Raw genomic sequence first — 25,561 nt, 5'->3', positions numbered from 1 at the left:
CCAGCTGCGCTCCATTTTTCTGGCTGCTGTTTTAAGGGCCCGAGTGTGCTCGTTGTACCACGGCGTTGGATTATTTGCTTTAATCTTCTTTAAGCGCCGGGGAGCAACTATATCTAAAGTGCTAGTAAGGAGAGAGTCAATAGTTTCGGTTGCAGCATCAAGTTCATCTTGGCTATCTGTAATGCTGAGGAGATGGAACTGATGAGGAAGATTATGTACAAAGCAATCTTTAGTCGCAGCGGTTATCGTCCTGCCATATTTGAAGCGAGGGGATGGCTTTGCAGCCTTAGGTAAATTAAGTATACATGATATTAGGTAATGATCTGAGATGTCATCTCTCTGCTGCAGAATTTTAACAGTATCAACATTTATTCCATGTGACATTATTAGATCTAAAGTATGATTAAGGCGATGAGTGGGTCCCGATACGTGTTGTCTAACTCCAATAGAGTTTAGAATGTCTCTAAATGCCAATCCCAATGCATCTTTTTCATTGTCTACGTGGATATTAAAATCCCCAACAATTAGTACTTTATCTACAGCTAATACTAACTCCGATACAAAACCAGCAAATTCTCTGATAAAGTCTGTATTGTGCCCTGGTGGCCTGTATACAGTAGCCAACACAAATGTCAGACGGGATTTATCATTTACACTACACAGCGTTACATAAAGCACCAAAACTTCAAAGGAATTATATTTGAAATTAGACTTCTGAGTAATACTGAAAATATTATTATAAATTATAGCAACACCTCCCCCTTTACCTTTCAGACGTGGCTCATGTTTATAACAATAATCTCGGGGGGTGCACTCATTTAAAGTAATGTAATCGTCAGGTTTTAGCCAGGTTTCTGTCAAACACAGCACATCTAAGTTATGATCTATAATCATATCATTGACAACAAGCGTTTTTGGCGAAAAGGATCGAATATTCAGCAACCCAAGCTTTATCAATTGTTCATCCGTATTATATCTGTTGTTTATTTGTTGGACATCAATTAAATTTTTACTGTTGAATGGTTTTGATGGTTTTTTGTATTTACTAATTCGGGGAACAGACACAGTCTCTATTTGATAATATCTAGGTGAAAGAGTCTCTATGTGCTGGGATTTAGCTGACTTTGGTGACGTGAGACAGCTAGCAGACGGTTGGTTTAGCCAGTTTGTCTGCTTCCTGACCTGGGCCCCAGTGAGTCAAGGTTTAGCTCTAAGACTATGTGCCAAATTACTAGAGAGAAGAGCAGCACCAGCCCAGGAGGGATGAATGCCGTCTATCTTCAACAGGTCAGGTCTGCCCCAAAAACTTTTCCAATTGTCTATGAACCCTATGTTATTTTGCTTTTCCAATTTTCCAACTTTTCCAATTGTCTATGAACCCTATGTTATTTTAGATATATACCATATAAACTATGGTATATATCTAAACACTATGCTGAACAGTTAGTACATGCGTTCATGAGCTCAAGGTTAGATTATTGTAATGCTCTTCTTGGGTGGTTGCCCTGCTCGCTTAATAAACAAACTCCAACTAGTCCAAAACGCAACAGCTCGAGTTCTTACTAAAACCAGGAAGTACGATCATATTAGCCCAGTTCTGTCAACACTGCACTGGCTCCCTATTAAACATCGCATACATTTTAAAATCCTTCTTATTACTTACAAAGCACTAAATGGTTTGGCTCCCCAGTACTTAAGCGAGCTCTTAACACATTATACTCCATCACGTCTATTGCGGTCTCAAAACTCTTGCCAGTTGATAATACCTAGAATATCTAAATCAACTGCAGGCGGTCGATCCTTTTCCTATTTAGCACCTGAATTCTGGAATAGTCTTCCTTGCATTTGTCAAGAAGCAGACACACTCTGTCAGTTTAAATCTAGACTAAAACGCATCTCTTTACTATGGCATACACATAGAACATTTTTTACTTTCATTATTCAAATCAATTGACTGTTTGTTAGGCTGCATTAACTAGGTCACCCGTAACCGGGAACACTTCCCATAACACCTGATGTACTCAGGTGTGAGTGGCATCCACACTAATGTTAGTCTCTTTGTTTATCCCGAGGTTTACTGCAGTCGGCCGTATCCAGGCTGTTTCCGGATCGGATGGTGGATCTGCGTCTGGACATGACCAGCTCATCCTGGAGTGTCTGCTGAGTCCGTGTCAATTGGGGTCTCTTCTGAATTTGCCTCACCGGCACGTCATGCTCAATAAACCCATCTCCGGGCGCAATAACTCCGATCTTTAAAGTATTCATACTCTTGTGTAATCGACGCGCCATCGTCTCTTGCGTGATACCCCAAATTTTTCAATATTCCGATCTAATATGATTTCTGACCTGTAAGGTGGTCAGAATAATAAGCATACACTGTTTGATAATAGGCCAGAGGAGAACTGGCACCCCGACTGAGTCTGGTTTCTCCCAAGGTTTTATTTTTCTCCATCATGCCCTGATGGAGTTTTGGTTCCTTGCCACTGTCGCCTTTGGCGAAAAGTTATTAAACTAAATATACAAATACAATTATTTAATTAGTTCTTATTTAATTCTATAAACTATAATACTGATCTGCCAACATTTTCGCTATATTATAAAATAAGCTGATAACATCACCGTTTTCTCCAGAACGACTGCACAGCCAGAATTTTTTTGGTGCAATATTTTCCTGTTTAACACTGTGAAGCTGCTATGAAGCAATCGTCATTGTAAAAGCGCGATATAAATAAAGTTGATTGATTGATTGATTGATTGGTTGATTTATTGATTGATTGATATGTAAGATTTTTGAAGTAAAATATCACAACACTAGGCCAGTGTTATTTATTTTATTCAATCAAGTACTTTGAAAATAGCGTCGACATCCACACCCGTTACTGCAATACTGATCCAACAAAGAAAACTAAAGTGTCTCTGATGCATCAGAAAATGGTCTCTGGGTGGTTTTATTGTGGGCTGAGGATGAGATCTGGAAGCCAGGAACATATGTAAGAAAGATCCATGACTGATTCTGATACATCAGAAAAGAGTTTTTGGGATTAGATTTTGGGCTGGAAAAGTTTCACACCTGTGTGTGTGGTCTTCCTACTTTCATAGCAGAAATGGATCATCGTACATTGATCGCAATAGTGAAGAAGAATCTAAATGCTTTGACACCAAGGATTCAAAGATTGATGATGAAACTGCAAAGGTATGATTTGGATTGGGTGTCTACTCTGGCAAATACTTTAGCCCAATCCCATTTCTCCCCCTTAGCCCCTCCCTTTCCCCGATCCCTTTGTTTTGAGCGTTCATGTGAAGGTGTGTTGATTCTGAGTGGTTATGAGTGGTAAGGGTAAGGGCCAGAAAAATAGAAGTTTAAACCACGTAGCAAGACCATAGTAACCACCCCAAGTATCCTAGAAACCACCCTAGCAACACCTTAGCAACCACCTCGAGTACCCTAGCAACCACCCAGAATACCTTAGTAACCACATAGCAATACCTTAGCAACCACCCTATGTACTCTAGCAAACTGCATAGCAACTCCATGAGTACCCTAGCAAACACGTAGCAAGACCTTAGCAACCAGCCTGAGTACCGTAGCAACCAAATAGTTGTTTTCTGATAGACTATATTGACTTCAAACACGTCAAACTTTAAACCGAAAATCTTCCAAATTTAAGCTTTTAAAACTTTAATATCTGGTCATCCTTCATAACGCTGTCGCTATTTACATCATTTATCGTCTGTAAACTCTCGCGTTACCAAGGCAACTACTGACTCGTTTGTATCACGATTCGTTATCGCAGCGCCGCAGTAGAAAACGAAACCATATCCGTACGGCCGGATCAGATCGGCACTGAATGGAACGGTTAATTAACAGAGAGAACAGTTTTTCCCGATGGAAAAGCGGCTCCAGCGGTCTATTTTAGGCGAAGGGGTATAAAACAGGATTGGGATTGGGCCTTAGTGCTGCAGACGCCCTCTCACGAGCAGCAGCAGAAGTAGAGCGAGGACAACAGAAGGAGATGTGGAGATACATGTGAACATAGTGTTACTGCGTTTCCTGTGTCAGATGCAAAGCCAAAGCAAAGAGCAGAGCAAACCAAAAAACACACCTGATCGCAAGTTGACATCGATAACATGAATAATGGAAGGCCGACGGGATCCTCTCCAAAATATCGGGATCTAAGAGCTGTGGATTAAATTCTCCTGAAACAAAACAGACTCGTCATTCCACAAAGCCGGAGACGAGACACACGACACAGAATCCATGAAGCTCATCTCGGTGTGGAGAAATGTAAGAGGAGAGCGAGAGACACAGTCTTCTGGCCTGGAGTTAACAGAGACATTGAACATCTGCTGAGACGGTGTGGCACATGTCAGAGATTCAGACGCAGGCGGATCAAAGAGCCAATGATAATTCTGGACTGACCAACATCAGCCTGGGAGAAAGTGGGAATGGATCTCTTCATCTGAAAGGCCATCATTATTTAGTGCTGATTGACTATTACTCAAACTGCCCTGAATTAGCCTTACTTCCTAACATGTCCACAAAGTGTGTGATAACACAAGACATGGAATAGCACAAACGCTCATCGGTGACAATGGCCCGTGTTTCAGCAGCAAAGAGTGGCCAGATCTTTCAGTGCAATATGACTTCAAGCATGTGAGCTGGAGTCCAGAATACGCTCCGTCAGACGGCAAGGCTGAGAAGGCCGTTCATATTCTCAAGCGAATCCTGAAGAAAGCTGCAGACAGCAATTCTGATCTATACCTTGCTCTGCTCAATCCCAGAAGCTCTCCATTAGAGTGCGGTGCGGCTCCGGCTGAGACGCGGACGAATCGGACACTTCGCACTACACCGCCATCTTGCTCAAAATAGAACGGACGTGTGGAAATGAAGCAGAGGTTCAAGCGACTGAAAGAAAAGCAGAAGTTCTGCCGTGACAGAGCTGCGAAACATGTGCGACCACTGATGATGGATGACGTATGAGAATCAGAAATGAGGAGAACTGGAGCAAGAAAGCCGCCGTCACGCAAGAGGAGCTCCGAGATCTGATCAGGGGAAAACCGGCGATGGACAGATTCTCAGAAGAAACAGAGACTGAGAAAGAGTCACAAGTCTCGATTCAAAGCAATCCTGAGTCTGAGTCGACGGCATTATCTGCATCGTGTGCAAAGGATGAGTGTGATCTGCGCACACACAGTCAAACATCAAACAGTCACACAGTTACACTGAGAAGATCTACAAGACACATCAGAAAAGCTGAGAGACTCAATGTGTGAGACATCGCTTAAAGTTAGAGCGATGAGAAAGTGCCTGTGTTTGAGTTTAACACTTGAGTTAAGATGGTACACTGAATGCAAACTTAGACACATCACAGAATAACATTATGCTTACTGTTGAATATTTCCTTTAAAGAAAGGGGGATGTAATGATATCAGATGATGTTGTTCCCTGAGATCACCACTAGAGGTCACTGTGTGCTGATGTAATGCTGTTGGAACACAGAATGGCACAAACAGAAGAAACTGAGCAGATAGAAATAAAGATACACATGTAATTACTGCACTACAGATTGTTTCATTGCAAAATATTCGAGAAAACAATCATCTGTGATCTCCTCCTCCAGTGAATAGAGACTCATAATAGCACAGAAACACAATAAAACAGAGCTAAACGAGACTAAAAGAGTGTGATGTGAGAGAACAGAAGAGATGGCTTTAAAACATCAGGATTTATTCATTATTTAATGTGTCGCCATCATTTCTGTCCTTTCCTCTCCGTGAGTTTTGACCATTTCAGTAATTCAATTAAAAGTGCAATAAAGTGATCAGTGCAGGAGAAATAAATGAAAACTGTTCAAGAGTTGACAGTGTTTTTACAGTATGGTTTTCATCTCTCTGATTCTTTCAGGTTTATGTCACATCGCATTGATCCACATTTGGAAAAATCATCTGATAAATGACTAAATGTGATTATAAACATGATCGGAGGATGACAAACTGATTTCATATCACACAGATGTGATCAAACAAAGTCCTCTTTATGATTTATGATCAGGAGCTCTGCAGAAAGAGAAATGAAAGACAAAACTGAACAAATAAGTGAGCCAAAGAGAGCAAAGCAGAAATAAAGAAGAAAAACAAAAGCCCAAACTGAAGAGAAGAGAGAGGAAAACACAATGAGCCTTTGATGCGTTGAGCTCACTCCAGTGGACGGCTGTTCATAAAGCATGTTCTTGCATTGCATGGGTTTTGATGGCATAGTTGCACATCAGCCTCTACAGTGGACCCTCGAGCATCATCAACACATTCACACCGAGAGGAAAGACTCTTATATCCATGGTTCTTATATCCATATCCATATCATATCCATGTTTCCCTCCAATGGCCAGTCAGAAATGCCAAGTTTCTCCAGAATATCCGTCCATTCCTTCTATCCTAGGAGACTCTTGCAGGTAAAAACATGTTGTAGCATCAGCGATATCTAATGAGTCATATCACAGTTACATTTCCCAAGTGTTGATTTTAGATCGGGAGAGAGTTCTGATGAATCATCTGTCCACTAGAGCTATATTTCAGCTACAGATCATAATCTGACGGTGACTGTTGTTTCTGAAGAGGCTTCATCTGCAGTAACTTTGACTGTAAATAAATGTATTTGTGTTATTAGAATGTGATTTGCATGAACATCAAACAGTAATCTGATTATGTAATGCATGTTGCTTGTTTCCCCAACACTGCTCATTTCAGACGAGACTGAAAACAGCTGATGGCCAGATCTTCTCAGAGGAGAGCTGTGGGAGAAATGTGTCCATGTTGAGCATAATCAGATTGATCAGCTGATGAGGGTAAATGGACAAACTCTGGCCCACTGGAGGAGCATCTGAGTTGGGTTTCCACAGCTGACCGGATGAAGAGACGTCCTCATGTTCTGAGATCACAGACACGCAAACTTCAACTTCTGTCAAGAACAACTAACGCTATCAATCGATATTTCTGGATGTATTTTGTCAAATTGTATTGCTTGTTTTTTTTATTTTATTTAAATACACACCAGCATCTCCTCAGTTTAAATCATAAACTCTAGTGGACATCTGAAAATCTCTGAAACGTGTAAAATAATGACTTTTCAAATCTTGTTTTTCATGCCCTAAGAGCAATATAACACATCAGACGGAGGTTATCATAATTCATGCATAAAGGATAAAATCATAGGCAATAAAACATAAATGACACAGATAAAAAACTAACTGAAAAAGAGCAGAATGAATTCGAGAATAGTCAAATAAAAAAGAGAGAAAGTACAAAAGACAGAGAGAATGAACAAATTGAGGAATAAATAAAACAAGCACAAAACTATATGAACGAAAGAAAAGATTAAAACAAACAAAGCAACGCGAGTGCTCACGCAAAACTAATTTACCACTTTATTCATTAATCTCCGCGTTCACGCAACACCATCTGCTCTCGCGCATGCGCCGTGGTGCTCTCGTGAACGCGCGTGTCTGTTTACTCTCGTCACAAATGCAAAGTGAAAGTAAGCTGGAGCTCACCTGTTGGCTTGCCGCCATTTTAAGCAGGTAAAACACGAATACGATACGGGGAAAACAGAGCTATAAAGAGTTTAATAGAAACGTTTATCAGAGTTTAATCAGGAATGTCCGTGTATCTTTCTGATGTTAAAGCTGGAGGATTGGAGAAGCTGTATCTTGTAAAAGTTTGATCGAGGTGAGTGTTCATGTGTGTGACTTCCTCATATTAATATGAATCTCTGGAGGACATTTTGAGTGATTGTTTGTTTGATATGAAATCTTTAATGAAGGGTTTCTTTTGTGTTCAGTCAGTGTTTGTCTGTTGATCATGGCAGTTATTTTTCATTAAATTCTAAATTCAACGGCCAATTGTCCTGTTGGCGTTTGTCCGTGAATATGAGTCACGCGATCCTTACACTCCAGATGTGTTGAGATAACTTATGAAGCATGTTTAATTTAATTTAGTGTGTGATGTTTGTTCATTCAGAGTCAGTGGAGGAGATCAAACTCATCAGATTCTCCTGCAGCTTCATCATGGCTGATCCACAAGGATCCACAGGTGGAGATTTCTCTCCAGGATGCAGGTACTTTTAACACACACTGATAAATATTGTGTTACATCACTGAAAAAGATCAGTCGAAGTGACAAATATGAAATATTAAATAAAAATATCATTAAGTCTCTGAAGAAAGATGAATGTTTATATTGCAGTTTTTCTGAATGGCTAAAACACATTTATCGAAACCATCACACACTTTTTTCAAAATCTTAAACACAAAACCAGTTCTTCGAACTTCAACACACACAGCGTCCTTGGAAAAAGTTTGTCAAATGCCAGTTTGGAGATTCAAGCAGTTTTAGACCATCGGCTCATTGTATTGAGATACTTTGGACACATGAACACACACTCCCGCTCGGAGCCACCCGGTTCTCTCTCCCCTTCACTCGCTGATGTTATTCACATCTCTGTCTGCATCCTCCTGGTGGCGTGTAAGATTGCAGTCATCCAAATGAAGAAAACGTATCATTTGTACTTGAGTAAATTCTATACTGTATGCACTGCAAATCTAGTATTGTACTGAATGTCTGTATATTCAGCTCTTGCATACTGTAGTATTGCTAGAAAAGGTTAAAAAAAAGTTGTAAAATCAAAGTGCTGAACTGGTTTATTTTGTACAGCTGGTTTGATCACATCATTAGAAATTAGTTTGAACAATTTAGAGTTGTGTGTAAACGATGACAACTGTGTTTTAGTTGTACCTAAACTTTTACCTGTCTTTTTTTTACTTTTAATGCGTTTAGTGCATCAAAGTGCGTCAGAATTGGGTCTAAACGCCTGAAATTGTTTAAGGTTTTACAGAAAGAGGACAAACTGGTTTAGGCTGTTGAGAATTTGGTTCAAAAAATGGGGTTTAGTGTGTTCGAAAAATTCATAAAAACTGTAATGTGGTTCGTCTCATGAAGAATGATCCCAGTAATCTAAAGGATTAAACTGAATCGGTTCTCTGTTCCAGTTCAGTCCAGCAGAAGAGCTCAAACCCAGAGTCCAGCTGTGTGTCTATGAAGAGTGACTGGTCTATGGAGCCGCCAATAGAGCTTAAGAGTGGAGACAAACGGCCTGATCTCAGGTATATATAAAAAGTTATGCTTATAGAATTTTTTTATTTTTTTAATTAGAAGCAAAATAAATGTAAGCTGAGATGCGTAGACCGATCAGCGGCTGACTTGAAGCAGTGCATTCTGGTTAGAAATGTTGTGACCGTGACGTGTGCCATCAAAGCACCGCGAGAGCGATTCGAGAGCAGCGGCTGGTTCATTCTCCACAGCTTCTCCAGAGCGATGCACGAGCTCTGATGACGACACAGCTGTCCCACGATTGGCCAGATTCACCGCATGACAGCGGTCACGTGTGTTTCGTGTTTATTCTGAAATCTTCAGCTCCACTAATGCTCACTAATCAGCTTTTATAACAGTAAAACCTCTTTTTATGGTCGCGATGTTAAACTGCATCATGTTTATCAAAAATAAACTGATAATGAACGTAGACCCCACTTCCTTGATAGTTAATAATGTTGAACTTTATTCTTATTCAAATAGATGCTGTATTATGCAGTACATAAAGTATTGAATGAAAATGTCTCTGAAACATTGAGTATTTGACAGATATTGCGTTCATTTCACTCCAGCTGTGATAAAGTATGCAAACACAGCGCGAGCGTCACTACGGGAAGCAGAAAGTGTCTGACTTCACGTCTCCGTTTGCAGCTCCTGCACGCGGCTTCTCTCGCCGATCGGTTACATCCAGCCACAGCCGATGTCCAACACACCACACTACAGACTATAGTTGTTTTTAGAGATCGCCCGATATGGGTTTTTATTAGTGGTGGGCTGTTATCGGCGTTAACGTGCTGCGTTAATGTGGGACTCTTATCGGGCGTTTAAAAAAAGAAATATGGCAGCTAATCTATTCTCGAAGTTGGGTTGGGAGCTGGGTCTACACTACGCAAGCTATGATCACTTTCACTTTGATATTTTAGTGCAGATGTAGCCGAATTGCACTGTAGAACGAGAACGAGTCTTCAAACCTGTGTATATGCCTACTGTGGAATTACCTCCACATTAAACGTCATGTGCTAACACGGATGCAGCTCTGAAGCCTCAGGGTTTGCTTCAGGGAAAATGTATTTTTAAGAAGCTTCCCAATGGAAACCTTGACAAGACTAAAGGGTCCTGCACACTGTGCGATTTTTCAAAATCCTTTGCGAATGTTGCTTGTCAGACTGTACGACCATAATCCCTGATGTCACACTGTAGGATCTCGGTTATCATTAATGTCAGACTGTACGATAGTCAAGGCATCGATGATCGTCGTAGGAGAAGTCACACTGCAGGATTGTGCGGCAAATCTTCTAACACTGCCAGAATTTCATCTGAGGTAAGATTTGATCGCAGCGCTCATTCGTTAAAAACTAACGATCAGAGACTTCAGATTTTAGCCTAGGATCAGAGGAATCTTTTAGGATTTGCTAAATTTTTCTTAGACGGCCAAATCGTGGCCAAAATCGCACCGTGTGCTCCCGGCTTAAGGTTGTCTGCACCTTGTGCAATGCAGAATTAGTTTACTGTAGGAGTTCTTCCAGTCTCGAGTAACGCCTAAACCCACACTTTTTTGTCATTCCACATGAAAAATTCAGCGGACTGTTTACATGAGACGTTATCTAAACCTCCGTCCTCTCCAGCAGCTGGAATGAGTTACCGGTCGCCATAGCTACTCTCATCGACCACCAGGACTTATACGCTTTTATAAAAGCTATTTATTGGTTGTAAAGTGTAATAATCATCTCTGAAAAATAAATTCTTCTGTCAGGCGTAGTTGAAGTAAAAAGTGCGTTGGACAAACGCTGTCATGATGAGTGTAGCCAGGCTATGTCTGTGTCATTATTCCAACATTATCTTCATAACTTCTTACGAAATAAAAAGTTTACCGCTCAGAAAAATTAACTTTCCTCTCAACATTATAGCCTGGTTTGAGCGGCGCACACTTTTCAGTAGTGAAGGCGCGCGAGGTATATCACGTCACATCAACACACACTCAAAAGTAATCAGTCGTTTACATGGTGAAATTCTTCGTTTGATCGGTTCATGAAAAGGTTTATCCACCCCTCTCAAACCGATTACAGTTCCATTCGGTTTGGGCATTTTTATTCCGATTGAGGTGTTTATATGGAGCATTTTCATTTGGATTGGAACGATTGCAGTTCTCCATGAAAACACACCTATTATTTGGGTAGCACACACATTCTGAATGCCTTCGACAGAATTCAGATGAGCCATTTTAATCTAGATTAATCTATATTAATTCCAAAATGAATCTAGATTAATCCAGATTTTAAAAAAATTACTCTATGCCCATCTCTACTTTTTATATAATAAATAATTAGAGGTCAGGGCCAGCTGATTTTTAAGGCTAATGTCTTATATATTGGAGTTTTCATCTTCCTGAGAACCAGGAAAAAAAGGTTATGTGAATTTAGATTTTTTTGTAAGGTCATTACATTTGAAGCATAAAAAACAAATGGATATTTTTGGGTTAAAAAAAATGTATGTTGTTTGCTATATCCTCTGCTCTGTAGAGGACAACAGAAACCATTTATTGAGAAAATGTAAAAAACATGAACAGGCAAAAATTTTTTTTTTTATTTATCTATGTTTTTTTATGATTTTTTTTCCAATAATGATTCTCATCTATGTTATTAAAGATATAGTCCTAACAGAATAATGATAAACATGCCCATAAGGGCTGAGCGATACGGTCCAAAAAAATGATCACGATATAATTTTCCATATCAGTCGATATCGATAAATATCACGATAAATGTAAAACCTTTATTTCTTTAAAGTTTAAAGGCATATTTTTGATCGTGTGAAAGATGTAGAAAATAGACAGTTAACTGTTGTTTAAAACTATCCTTTATTGTCAAAACATGACACACTTCCCAAACAGGTGAACAGTTTATTAAAACTGAGGTCGATTTATTTATTACTAATAAAAGCAATATTAATAGAGTAGAATATTTTTAATATAAATAGAATATAAAAAATAAATATCCATAGTAAAATCTAGAACTGAAATGATATAACATTTGGCTCTGCTGACTGCAAACGGAAAGTCAAAGTGTTTTAAAGATAATGTTTGTCAATAAACAAAAAATATAAATAAAAACAAATCTTTCTGGTCAGCATGCCAAACCTTATAAATAATAACACTGACAATATAAATAAAATGAAAAGAAAAATCGTAACTGTGGTCAGCAGTTTTTTACTCGACACTATATATCAATAATATAATTATATACTTAATTGTGTAAGTAGTAAAACAAAACGCAAACGGGCAAAAAAAATGTGTTTTAACTTTAGAAACATTTTGAGTCCCCTCTCTCTTGCCTCACAGTGGATTAGTCCACCACGCATCTAACCGACACACACACACACACACACACACACACACACACACACACACCTCATCAACAGTGGGCTGGCCGGGAGAGAGTAGCCTACAAAGTTCAGGACAGGGGCGGAGAGGGGGGGTGGCTAATTGGGCTTAAGCCCTGAATGTTTTGTCAAAAGCCACAAATCTTTTAGTTAAAAAATAAATGAATACTTAAACGTTGCTTCATTTCCTCTCAGTTTTTCAGACTGGAGCGGCAAAAAATGAAACAAAAGCTCTGTGTGTGTGGCGGTCGGCAATGCATCGCACATCACTCAGCTTGTTTGCCAAGGCCAACTGCCAATAAAAACTAACAAAGAAGAATATACATCATCTTCTTCGCCGTTGTCATCAGGGATTGGCGGGCTTTTGTATTTCACCGGCGTCGTAGTTAACTATAGTTAACATGGGCACTGCACATTTTTTAAAAGGAACACTAAACCTCACCGGCCAGAGAGAGATTCTGCGTCAGACGAAAGCGTTACAGGTTTGTGAATCCGCTGTTGTAACTCTTGAGTTGCATGACTGTATTGCTGGCTGGCTAGAGTTAACGTTAGATGTTACTTATTAAGGCGAGACACGACATAAATTTTGAGATTTTGGGCAACATGCAAGCTTTCATGTCAAAATAAAAAAAGGCAACATTACACATTTAAGGTGGTTATTTCATTATATTTTGTCACCGTGCGCCTTTAGATTTCTACCTGAAATCATCCAAAGTTATTCTAACGCGAGCTCCGTCTCCATTCACAGAAGCATGTCATGCCTGGTGTCATTATAAAGCTCTCAGTCTCACACACAGAGCTGTCTAATCCAAATATGGGCATTTCCTTTGTAGAACTAACCAACTGGGAAAGTTTGCAGCCGAAAACCACATCTGATTGGTCATGGATTCTGATGTAGCAAATTTGTCAGCTAAGCACAAAGTAAACCAAACTGAACTCTAAAGATTAATAATGATGTTTACACCAAATTCCAATTTCACCTATGCAGGCTAACTTAAAAATAGTCAGATAATGGTTGCCTTTTTTTTATTTGCCAGGGGTGAAAATGAGTCATCCTTAACATTTTTGGTGTTTTGGATTCACTACAGCTGGAGAAATACAAAACAGGTTGTAGGCTCTACTGGGTGATTTTTATTTTTATTTTATTTTTTACTGAGTAACATAATTTTCCCAGATAGTATATAGATTTTTAGGCATTCTATATTCTTTCAAAAAGCCTGAAAAATAGTGCATTTAGCTGATGTAAATGGAAAAAAAGTCTCCCCGGGGGAGTATGGGCTAAGCCCCGAATGTTTACATCGTCTGGCTCTGCCCCTGGTTCAGGAGCTAGTTGAGGAAATCCAGTAAGCTGTCAAGTCTATTTTATACAAAAATATCTCCAAACCACTGAAGTTGAGGGAAGTTTCTTGTCAACGATATCTGTGTCCTCCGAGCTGGTCGTGAGCGCTGAGTTTTCTTCACTATCACTCCTTTTTCTCACTCCACTTCTCTCCGATCCTCCAAGCCTGTCAGTCACTGACTGTAAACAGCAGCATGCGCAGCATTACGCTTAGTGCGTAAGCATTATATCGAGGATTAATCGAACTGTTGTCTTCTCCACCCCCACTCACAGAGGGAAATTCTCCGACTCCAAAACAGGAAAAATAAAACAGAACTTATAACATTTGGGCTAATATTTTAGCAAGCAAGCTGCTGATATACAGTCCTTGAAGTAAACTGCAAGTAAGCAAACCTTCTACCAGCTGTAGCACTATGCCACTTTCTGACGGTTCTATGCTTTTTGTTTTTTCTTTCACTAAGTGAAGCAGTACTTCATAGTTTACAAGTCAAACATAGGAAATATATGGCTACAGGACTTTGAAATATCAGAATTTAAGCTTTGTCTTCTAGGACTGATGTTGAATCTTCCAAAAGTTTTGGCTTGGGGTCCTTCATATGTAGCAGCAGTTCCACCGCACCAAGAACACAGGGCAGAGTTTCCGCTAGAAATGGTGCCGGTCAAAGTGATCGGCAGAGGTTTCATTTTCCGGACATTTTGATGATATGCCGGTCAAATATTGCCTCTTAATTAGTAAAGTTGAGGAAAACTGAAAGCAGTTTATGTAACTCAAAAAAATGACATAATCAGGCCGTATATGCAGCATGTTTATTAGCCTAACTTTCAAATAGACGGAAAAAAAACATGAACGTCCGATTGGCGTCAATCAACCAATTTTTTAATCTATGGTTTCAATATAGGCGTAATTTGCGGGTGGGACGGGTGGGACATGTCCCCACCACTTTTTAAAACATCTTGCTTCACGGATGAACCTAACTAATACAAACAAAACATCTCTGGTTAACTAGAAGAGTATCATTTCATTCGTTTGTTAAATAAGAGGCGATCAGGCGCTCGTTGCCGCTGTTATCAGTCTCCACACAGACGAGCGCTTTAATCTAATGCTTAAAGCTACACTGTGTGATATTTTCCCCCATCTAGTGATGAAAAGGTATATGACCATCCAGTGAATAATAGTTTCTGTTCCTCTCAATTTCTATTTTGTTTTAACTCCTACGGTGGCCGATTTAGTCATGGCTTCCTGTTCGACCTCTTCGGTGAGTGTTGCTTCAAGTAATGAGGTTACTTTTGAAAACTATTATAATTTGCAGTTATTTAATTTGCCAAATGATCTATGATTAAAGGGGGGGTGAAATGCTGTTTCATTCATACTGATCTTTTTACACTGTTAAAGACTTGGAATCCCATACTAAACATAGACAAAGTTTCAAAAGTTAAGGTGGATGTTTGATGGGAGTATTTCTTTGTCAAAAATACTACTTCCGGTTAGTCATAAGTTTCGGCAAGTTTTTTGAGATCATGCGTCCCCTTTGACATTAATGGGGGCGGAATTTCCTTGTATGGGCCTTACGGACAATTCTACCGGAAGCGCGTGAGAGAGAGAGAGGGAGAGAGAGGGAGAGAGCGAGAGTAACAGGCTTCCCCCATCAAAGCGCTGGCTCGTAGGCTGCTGGACAGGTGATGTGCACATAACAATGTCACCAAAAAAGTGCGTTTTTGGTTGCCAGACCAAGACAGTCCTGCACAGATTCCCCAAAAACCCCGCGTTAAGGCAACAGTGGATGTAATTTGCTTTTCCGGATCAGCAACTGAGTTGCGCGAATGTTTATATCTGTTCGCTGCATTTCGGTGCCGACTGTTTCATAAACAAGGCCCAGCTCGACGCCGGATTTTCCCAATCGCCTAATGCTGAATGATGGAGCAGTCCCAACGTTAGAAGGGTGAGTGAGACTGCTTCAAATGTCTGTGTTTTTTTTAGTCCGCTTACTGTCTACACAAACCACGCGTAAACACACAAACACACGTGCACAACTGCACTTCCCACATGTACACCTTCAAAGACAAAAATACGACGATATAATTCAAGTATAAATATGTAAATAACACAAGCCGCTAAGCATATTATATAGTTAGTGTATAACTTGTACCACATACAGACGTCCTGCTCTAGTCATTTTTGCTGCTGCTCCTGTTCAACTGCAGCCTCTGGGTCTGATTCCGGATCATAGATGTATGGCTGTATCTGATTAAAAGCCATATTTTTATTTTGAATAAAGTTTTTTTCCCGCTGTTAGGGATGACACAGCTTTACGACGCACTCGACTCAACACAATAACAGCAGCGCGCACACGTCATTATTTAGCTCCGCTCACACGACACGCCCCCACCCGCTCGGCTTTTTTCGGAAAGACTCGGAACAGCGCATCTTTCTTATATAATTATTAAAAAAATAAAGACTTTTCGGAGATATGCAGGATGCAATGCTACTCTATAGGTACTCAAGATTGACATGACACTGACTGAAACTGAGTGTTTCACCCCCCCTTTAAATAATACTTTGTAAAATGAATAATAGTTTTACGTTTTTGTTATTTTTTACCATTTCATTGCTAATATCAGCTATCAGGTTCCCAGACGAATGCAAGCTAATCTTAGTAAAGTAACTTTTATCAGTGCTATCGTTATTCTGTATATTGAGTTTATGTAACTCAAAAAAATGAAATAATCAGGCCGTATATGCAGCATGTTTATTAGCCTAACTTTCAAATAGACGGAAAAAAAACATGAACGTCCGATTGGCGTCAATCAACCATTTTTGCTGATTGGCGTCAATCAACCAAACCAAGCGAGGAGAAGCGCGTCGGTCAGAGAAGGAGCTCAAATCGCAAGTAAGTCTATCCGAAATACTCTGTATTTGCTGTATTGCTTGGTGTATTAATTACTAGAAGGAAGATACATTTCGTTTCTGCACTTATTCTTTTTATTCATAACTTTGTTCCGGGAGCTACTCACAAATTGCACTTTAACCAGGGCAGTTTGAAGCACGCTGTACGCAATCACCAGCCGTTATTAAATAATAATTGTTGGCTTTTAGCACAGGTAGTGAGTGATAGTTTGGTTTCGATTTGAGTCGTTGGCAGACCGTTGCGTTGATTAGATTGATTGATAAAAGCGTCCACACCTGCTCTCACTCAAGTAGTGATCAGTGTGTATTTAATAAGCGTGTCAGCGCTGTCGCGGTAGCATCAGCGGGAGTGTTCAGCCCTCGTGTTCAGCCGCCTCGTGTAAAGACATTTTTTTCGACTCGACCTAAGATCGACTCCACCGTAGAACGAACACCGAGAACGCACTTAAGTATTTATTTATTTCTCTATCCTCTTTCTCCTTTTCTCTTTTCTCACAATGTGCTTTCAATACATACCCACTATTTCTACCCCTCGCTCCACTATCAGACGCAGACGGCAGCACAACACTGCTAATCTGCGTCTTATTCCTTCCTCTACTAATATCCCTCCCTCCTTTTCTCTGGGTCTATGGAATTGTCAGTCAGCTGTAAACAAAGCTGACTTCATTCCAGCCTTCGCCACTCATTCCAATCTGAATATCTTGGCCTTGACTGAGACCTGGATCCGTCCAGAAGACTCAGCAACTCCTGCTGCTCTCTCTAACAATTTCTCCTTCTCACACACCCCTCGCCACATTGGCAGAGGTGGAGGCACAGGTTTCCTTATCGCAAACAATTGGAAATTCTCAACCCACACCTCTCTCTGTAATAACAACTCCTTTGAATACCATGCTATTACAGTTACAGCTCCTGCTAAAATCCATCTTGTAGTCATTTACCGCCCTCCAGGTCAATTGGGCACCTTTGTTGAGGAACTAGATGTGCTGCTATCCTCATTACCTGAGGATGGCAGCCCACTTGTAATCCTTGGTGATTTCAACATCCACCTGGACAAACCGTATGCTACAGATTTTCACTCCCTTCTATCCTCATTCGATCTCAAACTTCTTACTACCTCACACACGCACAAATCTGGCAACCAACTTGACCTCATCTACATACGCAACTGCACTACAGAAAACACTTTGGTCAAACCCTTACACTTCTCGGATCACTACTTCATCACATTTAATCTACATCTCACTACTCATATGCTTCCACCTCCTCTACCAGTTAGTTTCAGACGAAACCTGCGTTCTCTTTCTCCCTCTCACCTCTCCTCCGTTGTGTCATCCTCTCTTCCGTCACCCACACAATTCTCCTCTATGGATGTCAACACTGCAACAGACACTTTATGTTCCACTTTAACCACTTGTCTAGATACTATCTGCCCTCTGTCTTCTAGGCCAGCTCGCGCTACTCCCTCTAGCCCTTGGTTATCTGATGTTCTTCGTGAACACCGGACCAAACTTAGGGCAGCAGAGAGAAAATGGCGCAAATCAAACTAACCATCTGACCTGAGTAAGTACCAATCTCTGCTCATTTCCTTCTCACAGGACGTCCATACAGCTAAATCCTCATATTTTCACAACAAAATCAACAGCACCTCAGACTCACGCACACTTTTCAGAACTTTCACCTCTCTCCTCTGTCCCCCTCCACCACCTCCCACCACCTCTCTATCTGCAGACGATCTTGCCAATTTTTTCACAAACAAAACCACACTCATCAGCAGACAGTTCACACCTCCACACACACACACACTTTTGAATCAGCCACATCCACAGCCAAACATCTTCTCTCCTCCTTCTCTACACTCACTGAGGACGAAGTATCTAAGCTTCTCCTCTCCAGCCATCCCACTACCTGCCCTCTAGATCCCATCCCCTCACATCTCCTATAAGCCATCTCCCCTATACTCTTACCAGCACTCACACACATCATCAACACATCTATCTCCACCGGCATCTTCCCCACCACATTCAAGCAGGCTCGGGTAACCCCACTGCTTAAAAAACCCACATTAGACACATCACTTGTAGAGAACTACAGACCTGTTTCTCTCCTACCATTCATTGCGAAAACACTTGAAAGAGTTGTTTTCAACCAGGTCTCATCTTTCCTCTCACAGTCTAATCAACTGGACGTAAACCAGTCAGGCTTCAAAAAGGGCCACTCAACTGAAACGGCATTACTGTCAGTTACTGAAGCCCTGCGGCTGGCTAAAGCGGCATCCAAATCATCAGTCCTCATCCTCCTTGATCTGTCTGCTGCCTTTGACACTGTGAATCATCAGATTCTTCTGTCCACCCTCTCATCACTGGGCATCACAGGGACTCCACTCCACTGGTTTGAGTCCTATCTCACAGGTAGGTCTTTTAAGGTTGCCTGGAGAGGAGAGGTATCCAAAACACACCAACTGACCACCGGGGTTCCTCAGGGCTCAGTGCTTGGACCTCTCCTCTTCTCCATTTACACCACATCATTGGGACCCATCATTCAGGCACATGGTCTCTCATATCATTGCTATGCTGATGACACACAGCTCTACCTCTCATTTCAACCAGATGATCCCACAGTAGCTGCACGAATCTCAAGCTGTCTGGCGGACATCTCGGCATGTATGAAAAAACACCACCTGCAGCTAAATCTAGCAAAGACTGAGCTGCTTGTTTTCCCTGCTAACCCCACCATACAACATGATTTTACCATCCAGCTAGGTTCATTTTTGATTACTCCTTCAGGGTCGGTCAGAAATCTTGGAGTAATCTTTGATGACCAGCTGTCCTTCAAAGACCACATCTCGAAGACGGCTCGGTCATGCAGGTTTGCATTGCACAACATCAGGAAAATCAGACCGTTCCTTACGGAGCATGCAACACAGCTTCTTGTCCAAGCCCTGGTCATTTCTAGACTTGACTATTGCAATGCGCTTCTGGCTGGACTTCCATCTTGTGCAATCAAACCGCTGCAAATGATCCAGAACGCTGCAGCACGTCTTGTATTCAATGAGCCCAAAAGGGCTCATGTCACACCTCTATTCATCTCTCTGCATTGGCTACCACTCGCTGCCCGGATCAAATTCAAAGCCCTGACTCTTGCTCATGGATCTTCCACAAGCGCAGCACCCGCATACTTCGACTCACTCCTACGCGTCTACACACCCACCAGAAGCCTTCGCTCAGCTAATGAGCGAAGGCTTGTGGTACCATCACAGAGAGGCATGAAATCCCTCTCTCGAACTTTTTCTTTCATTGTTTCGGGTTGGTGGAACGATCTTCCGTCCTCCATACGCACAACAGAATCACTCGCTTCATTCAAAAGACAGGTAAAAACTCATCTCTTCCATGAGCACTTAATCTTACATTAAAAAAAAAAAAAAAACATTCTTTCCCCCTCTATTTCTCCTTTCTTCTTTCCTTTTCTGGTCTTTGCTACTCTGAGCAGTGTACAAATCTTGGTATTTAGGGCACTTTTTGTGTTTCGTTGCCTCTTCTTGACGGATCGCTTCCTGTTCTCCTGAGTTGTAAGTCGCTTTGGATAAAAGCGTCTGCTAAATGCATAAATGTAAATGTAAATATTATACGACATCGTAAGGCAAACAAATTATAATGCAATTAAAATATTAATCTCATGTTATCCGTCATAGAACACGGATTTATGTTATAAGGTAAACAATACTTTTTCATCATTGACGCGAGGAAAACTATCCTAGATGTCGTTCTAGTGTTATGCACAGCACACCATGATATAATTAGCCAAGCAACAATAAAACTTCCAATATACACAAATAGGCTGAATTAATATTACCTGTCGAGGAGAAAGCAGGCAACATCGGCGTTCTTTTTAAAATCGTTGCTCCTCATGAGCTCTTTCCATCTTGGAAAGGCCACTCCAATATTTACTTTTGTCTTGTTGATTTGCCCGTTGCGTTGCCGTCTTAATTCTCTTTTCCGCTTCCTTGGCGACTCTGATACATATCCCGCAATGTTACTAGGTCCCCGACCCGGGTCGAATTCTGTGATCAATTCCGGGACGTGGTTGCTTTCACACAGAAGGCGACCCGGCAATGCTCCGGGAATATTGCAGGTCTGACGTGCAGTGTGAAAGGGGCTTAAGAGTGATCCTCCGTCATCATATAGCAGCCTCAAGCAATCCTCCTCTTCACATTCGACACGGTGCCATCGAGTGTTAAAACATGAAAAGCGAAGCTTGAATTTACGGGTATGTCCCTCTTTGGCAAATGTACTTTCAAGATGGAGGAGCAACATGGCGACCGCCATCCGAACCCTCACCCGTATGTATTTTCAATGGTATATTATAAAATTACGAGAATACTTTATTACTTGAAAGAAGTAAATATACATTAATGAGCACATATATTTTTGAAAGAACTAAGTAATAGTGTTAAAAGAACTATTTCACAGTGTAGCTTTAACGCCGTTGCTTTATCTGATTCTGCAGCGAGAACCCCCCTCTCTGCAGGAACACTCCAGACAGGGATTACACAGGCGAGCTTGGTGCGCTCTAGATACATTTTGCTGAAATCACATATGAGGACTTCGCAGGCTCTGGAGAATTGCAATCCTCCATAGCCACGGAGCGCTGTCATGACAGCGAGGGCATCACGTCGCAGGCTTACGGTATCGATAAGAGGCAGTTTTAATCTGACAATTTTGTTGGACATTTAATTTTTTCCCTGGCCAATTCCCAGAAATTATCGGACAACGGAAACCCTGACACAGGGCTGCCCACAGATGTGCCTGATTTTAATCTGCACTACTAAACACAGATATCAGCTGCTGTAGATATATTAAAAATGACAAATATCAGCCCAATATATCGGTCAACCTCTAGTTGTTTTGAATTACTTTATTTTGAATTCCTAATATTCAGCTTTGGTTAATTTTTTTAAATCATGCTTATCATTTGTAAAGTTATATCTCAAAAATATTGTCATCAAAGTTTGTGACAGTGAAACACCACTGAGTTACAGACATTACAGCAAAAGAGTTACAACACTCAGTGTTTTTGATGAAAGATGAATGCGTTTATATTAATATGGTTCCTCTCAAAGAATGATCCCAGTAATCTAAAGGATTAAACTGAATATGTTCTCTGTTCCAGTTCAGTCCAGCAGAAGAGCTCAAACCCAGAGTCCAGCTGTGTGTCTATGAAGAGTGACTGCTCTATTGATGACCCAATAGACCTTAAGAGTGGAGACAAACGGCCTGATCTCAGGTATTTCATCTCTATTAAAGCTATGTTTATAGTATTTTATCTTGATATTAATATTTGATTTGAAGCTGTTATTAACATACAGCAGTGTAATGAGTCCAGATCCTGTAAGTTTCAGTCTATTAATGATCATTGTGCTCTTGTGTAAAGCTCTATGTATTGTATTGTTAATACATTCACACACTGTAAAAGCTGTTGGTCTGTTACTCAGTTAATGACACGATTACATCAATATCAGTGTGTCTGATTCTTTACCCTCTTCATTCTGATTTAAGGTCAAATCTTCAATCCAGACCAGTTAAAAACAAAACTGTGTTCACGCCTGAGATTCAACCTCAAGACTTTAATGAAAGCATGTGTCCTGGTTTCAGGTAAAATGTGGGACTTTTGTTGTGGTTTAATTTTAGGAGCTGCAATGACATCACACATCACTCAATTTAATTCTCTAACTTGTGTAATGTGGTATTTTAATCTTACAGCCATGACTCTAAACCTGCTGAAGTCCTCGACACATTGAGATCAAATCTGAGGAAGAAGTTTGAGTGTTTGTGTGAGGGAATATCAAAGCAGGGAAACCCAACACTCCTGAATGAGATCTACACAGAGCTCTACATCACAGAGAGTGAAAGTGGAGAGATCAATAATGAGCATGAGGTGAGACAGATTGAGACACAGTCCAGGAGAGCAGAAAGAGAGGACACAGCGATCAAATGCAGGGACATCTTTAGACCTTTACCTGGACAAGACAAACCCATCAGAACCGTGCTGACAAAGGGAGTCGCTGGCATTGGAAAAACAGTCTCTGTGCAGAAGTTCATCCTGGACTGGGCTGAAGGGAAACAGAATCAGGACGTCCAGCTCATATTTCCACTTCCTTTCAGAGAGCTCAACTTGATGAAGGACAAAACACTCAGTCTTTCAGATCTCCTTTGTGTCTTTTTCCCTGAAACCAAAGAAATGGAAATGTCCAGTGATCAGTATAAAGTGTTGTTCATCTTTGATGGTCTGGATGAGTGTCGTCTGTCTCTGGGTTTTCAGAGCGATGTGAGGTTGTGTGATGTGACTGAATCAGCCTCAGTGGACGAGCTGCTGACGAACCTCATTGCGGGGAATCTGCTTCCCTCGGCTCTCATCTGGATCACCTCCAGACCCGCAGCAGCTGATCTCGTCCCCTCTGAGTGTGTCCATCGAGTGACAGAGATACGAGGCTTCAGTCGCCTACAGAACGAGGAATACTTCAGGAAGAGAATCAGTGATCAGAGTCTGGCCGACAGGATCATCTCACACCTGAAGTCATCAAGGAGCCTCTTTATTATGTGTCACATCCCAGTTTTCTGCTGGATCTCAGCCACTGTTCTGGAGAAGATGATGAGGAAATCACGGAAAGGAAAACTCCCCAAGACTCTCACTCAAATGTACACACACTTCCTGATCCTTCAGACCAACATCAAACATGAGAAGGACTATGAGAAGAAAGTGAAAGATGAAGACATGATTGTCAAACTGGGGAAACTGGCGTATCAGCAGCTTGTGAAAGGAAACCTGATCTTCTATGAGGAAGACCTGAGAGAGTGTGGCATTGATGTGACAGAAGCATCAGTGTACTCAGGATTGTGCACTCAGATCTTCAGAGAGGAGTTGGGCTTGTATCAGGGGAAAGTCTTCTGCTTTGTTCATCTGAGCCTTCAGGAACATCTAGCGGCTCTATATGTGCATCTCTCCTTTATAAACAAGAACATCAATGTGTTTGACCAGATCACCAAACCAACTAATGGAGAGACAGCTTCACTATCTGATCTCCATCAGAGAGCTGTGGATGAGGCTTTAGACAGTAAAAATGGGCATCTGGACCTTTTCCTTCGTTTCCTTCTGGGTCTGTCAGTGAAGTCTAATCAGAGTCTCTTACAAGAACTGAAGACACAGACAGGAAACAGCTCTCACAACAATAAGAAAACAGTCAAATATATTAAAGAAAAGATCAGTGAGAATCCCTCTCCAGATAAATACATCAATCTGTTTCACTGTCTGAATGAACTGGGTGATCTTTCACTGGTGAACGAAGCTCAACCTCATACGAGCCGTGGAGGATTACGTGATGTGAAACTCTCCTCATCTCAGTGGTCAGCTTTAGTTTTTGTGTTGTTGTCCTCAGAGCGGACGATGCAGGAGTTTAACCTGAGCAGATTAATTGGACCCGGAAATGATCCGTAAGTAACACTGAGTTCAATCATTACAGTCTAAAACATTATGACCAAAGAGAAACACCGAGATCAGAGGTGTTTAAATCACGGGGCACAGATTGATTTCTGGGATATTGTTCATAATTTGCGGGTGTTTCTCAAACGGAGGCTGTGTCCTAGTAAGGCTCCAGATCTCGACGGCCACGTCATCAAGCGCCTCTGAAGGCCGTCTCAGTTTGAAGGATCCTTCGTTTCGCATCTTAAATTCAGCTCAATCACCCACAATCCTTTGCATATATTCACATTCATGAGAAAGACCTGCTGGAGAACGAGTCGGCCCTGAGCTTATCTGAGTTCATTATGAAATGTAAGACACTAATAATGTTTCCAGAGATGAAGGCACGTTATCTTTTAGTTTTGGTGTAAATGAATCACTCGACACTAAACTGCCAATAATGTGAGCCACTGGAGACACAGACGGCTGTCATTCACTGTATTGCATTCATAGAAAAGCCAGTTAATATAAAGATTTTTAATAGTCAGCTTTATTTATATAGTGTTTTTACAATGACGATTGTTTCAAAGCAGCTTCACCGTGTTAAACAGGAAAATATTGCAACCAAATTGGATTGGGCTGTACAGTCGCTCTGGAGAAAACGGTGATGTTATCTAGGCCTGTCACGATAACACATTTTGCTGAACGATAAATTTGCCAAGAAATTATTGCAATAAACGAAAATATTTTTGTTCTGAGAGAATTTTCATCCAAAATAATGATAATGGCGTAATAATGCAGGTACACCTTTTCAAATATCAATAAACTTTTATTTCTAAAGACTGTTTAACACTGAAAGCGGAAATCATTTTAAATATCCACAATAAATGAACAAAACAACCAAAAACATTAAAAGCAATGGACTCTCAGTCTGTTCACAAAAAATACACTTGAATAAATACCAGAAACAATTAATAAAATGGATGAAAACTGCAACGGATGATTGTGTTTTAGGTGCATATTAAGACTATAAAAAAATTATAATCTTCCCAACTCTCTAGTGACTGGTCACATCTAAAATTTTCAATGGGCCCAAGGGAAATTCTGTAAATGTAATTTTATCAATTGTAGCAATAGTCTGTTAACATCGGCTCAATGAGAAATAATTCATTAAAACAATTAAAAAGAAATTAGTTTACCAACCCATGGTATTGGCCCAATTGTACATTTTAAATTGTAGTAGCATTCCTTTTTAGTTTTACCTAAACTAAAAATGTAATTTGGTAAATTTATATTAGTAAAGCAACTTCACTGAATTGTTTATTCACTGTTGCCCCAAAAGAAAT

The 25,561-nt window shown here is 40.7% G+C and overlaps 1 protein-coding gene across 1 annotated transcript in view; it reads left to right on the top strand.

Moving 5' to 3' along the window:
- The first annotated feature begins 7,922 nt into the window (after positions 1-7,922).
- The window catches only part of LOC137084578 (NACHT, LRR and PYD domains-containing protein 3-like), a 48,201-nt gene continuing 30,562 nt past the window's right edge, over positions 7,923-25,561 (top strand). The window contains exons 1-8 of the mRNA XM_067450867.1: positions 7,923-7,926; positions 8,014-8,110; positions 9,042-9,155; positions 10,342-10,462; positions 21,267-21,322; positions 21,930-22,043; positions 22,316-22,411; positions 22,520-24,247. Coding sequence (XP_067306968.1) covers positions 7,923-7,926; positions 8,014-8,110; positions 9,042-9,155; positions 10,342-10,462; positions 21,267-21,322; positions 21,930-22,043; positions 22,316-22,411; positions 22,520-24,247 — 2,330 coding nt within the window. The remainder of the gene's footprint in view (positions 7,927-8,013; positions 8,111-9,041; positions 9,156-10,341; positions 10,463-21,266; positions 21,323-21,929; positions 22,044-22,315; positions 22,412-22,519; positions 24,248-25,561) is intronic.

This window comes from Pseudorasbora parva, chromosome 8 (genome assembly GCF_024679245.1).
Source record: "Pseudorasbora parva isolate DD20220531a chromosome 8, ASM2467924v1, whole genome shotgun sequence".
Classification (NCBI taxonomy): Eukaryota; Metazoa; Chordata; class Actinopteri; order Cypriniformes; family Gobionidae; genus Pseudorasbora; species Pseudorasbora parva.
Note: the sequence above shows the minus strand (reverse complement) of the source record. Positions and strands in the feature narration are given on the sequence as shown.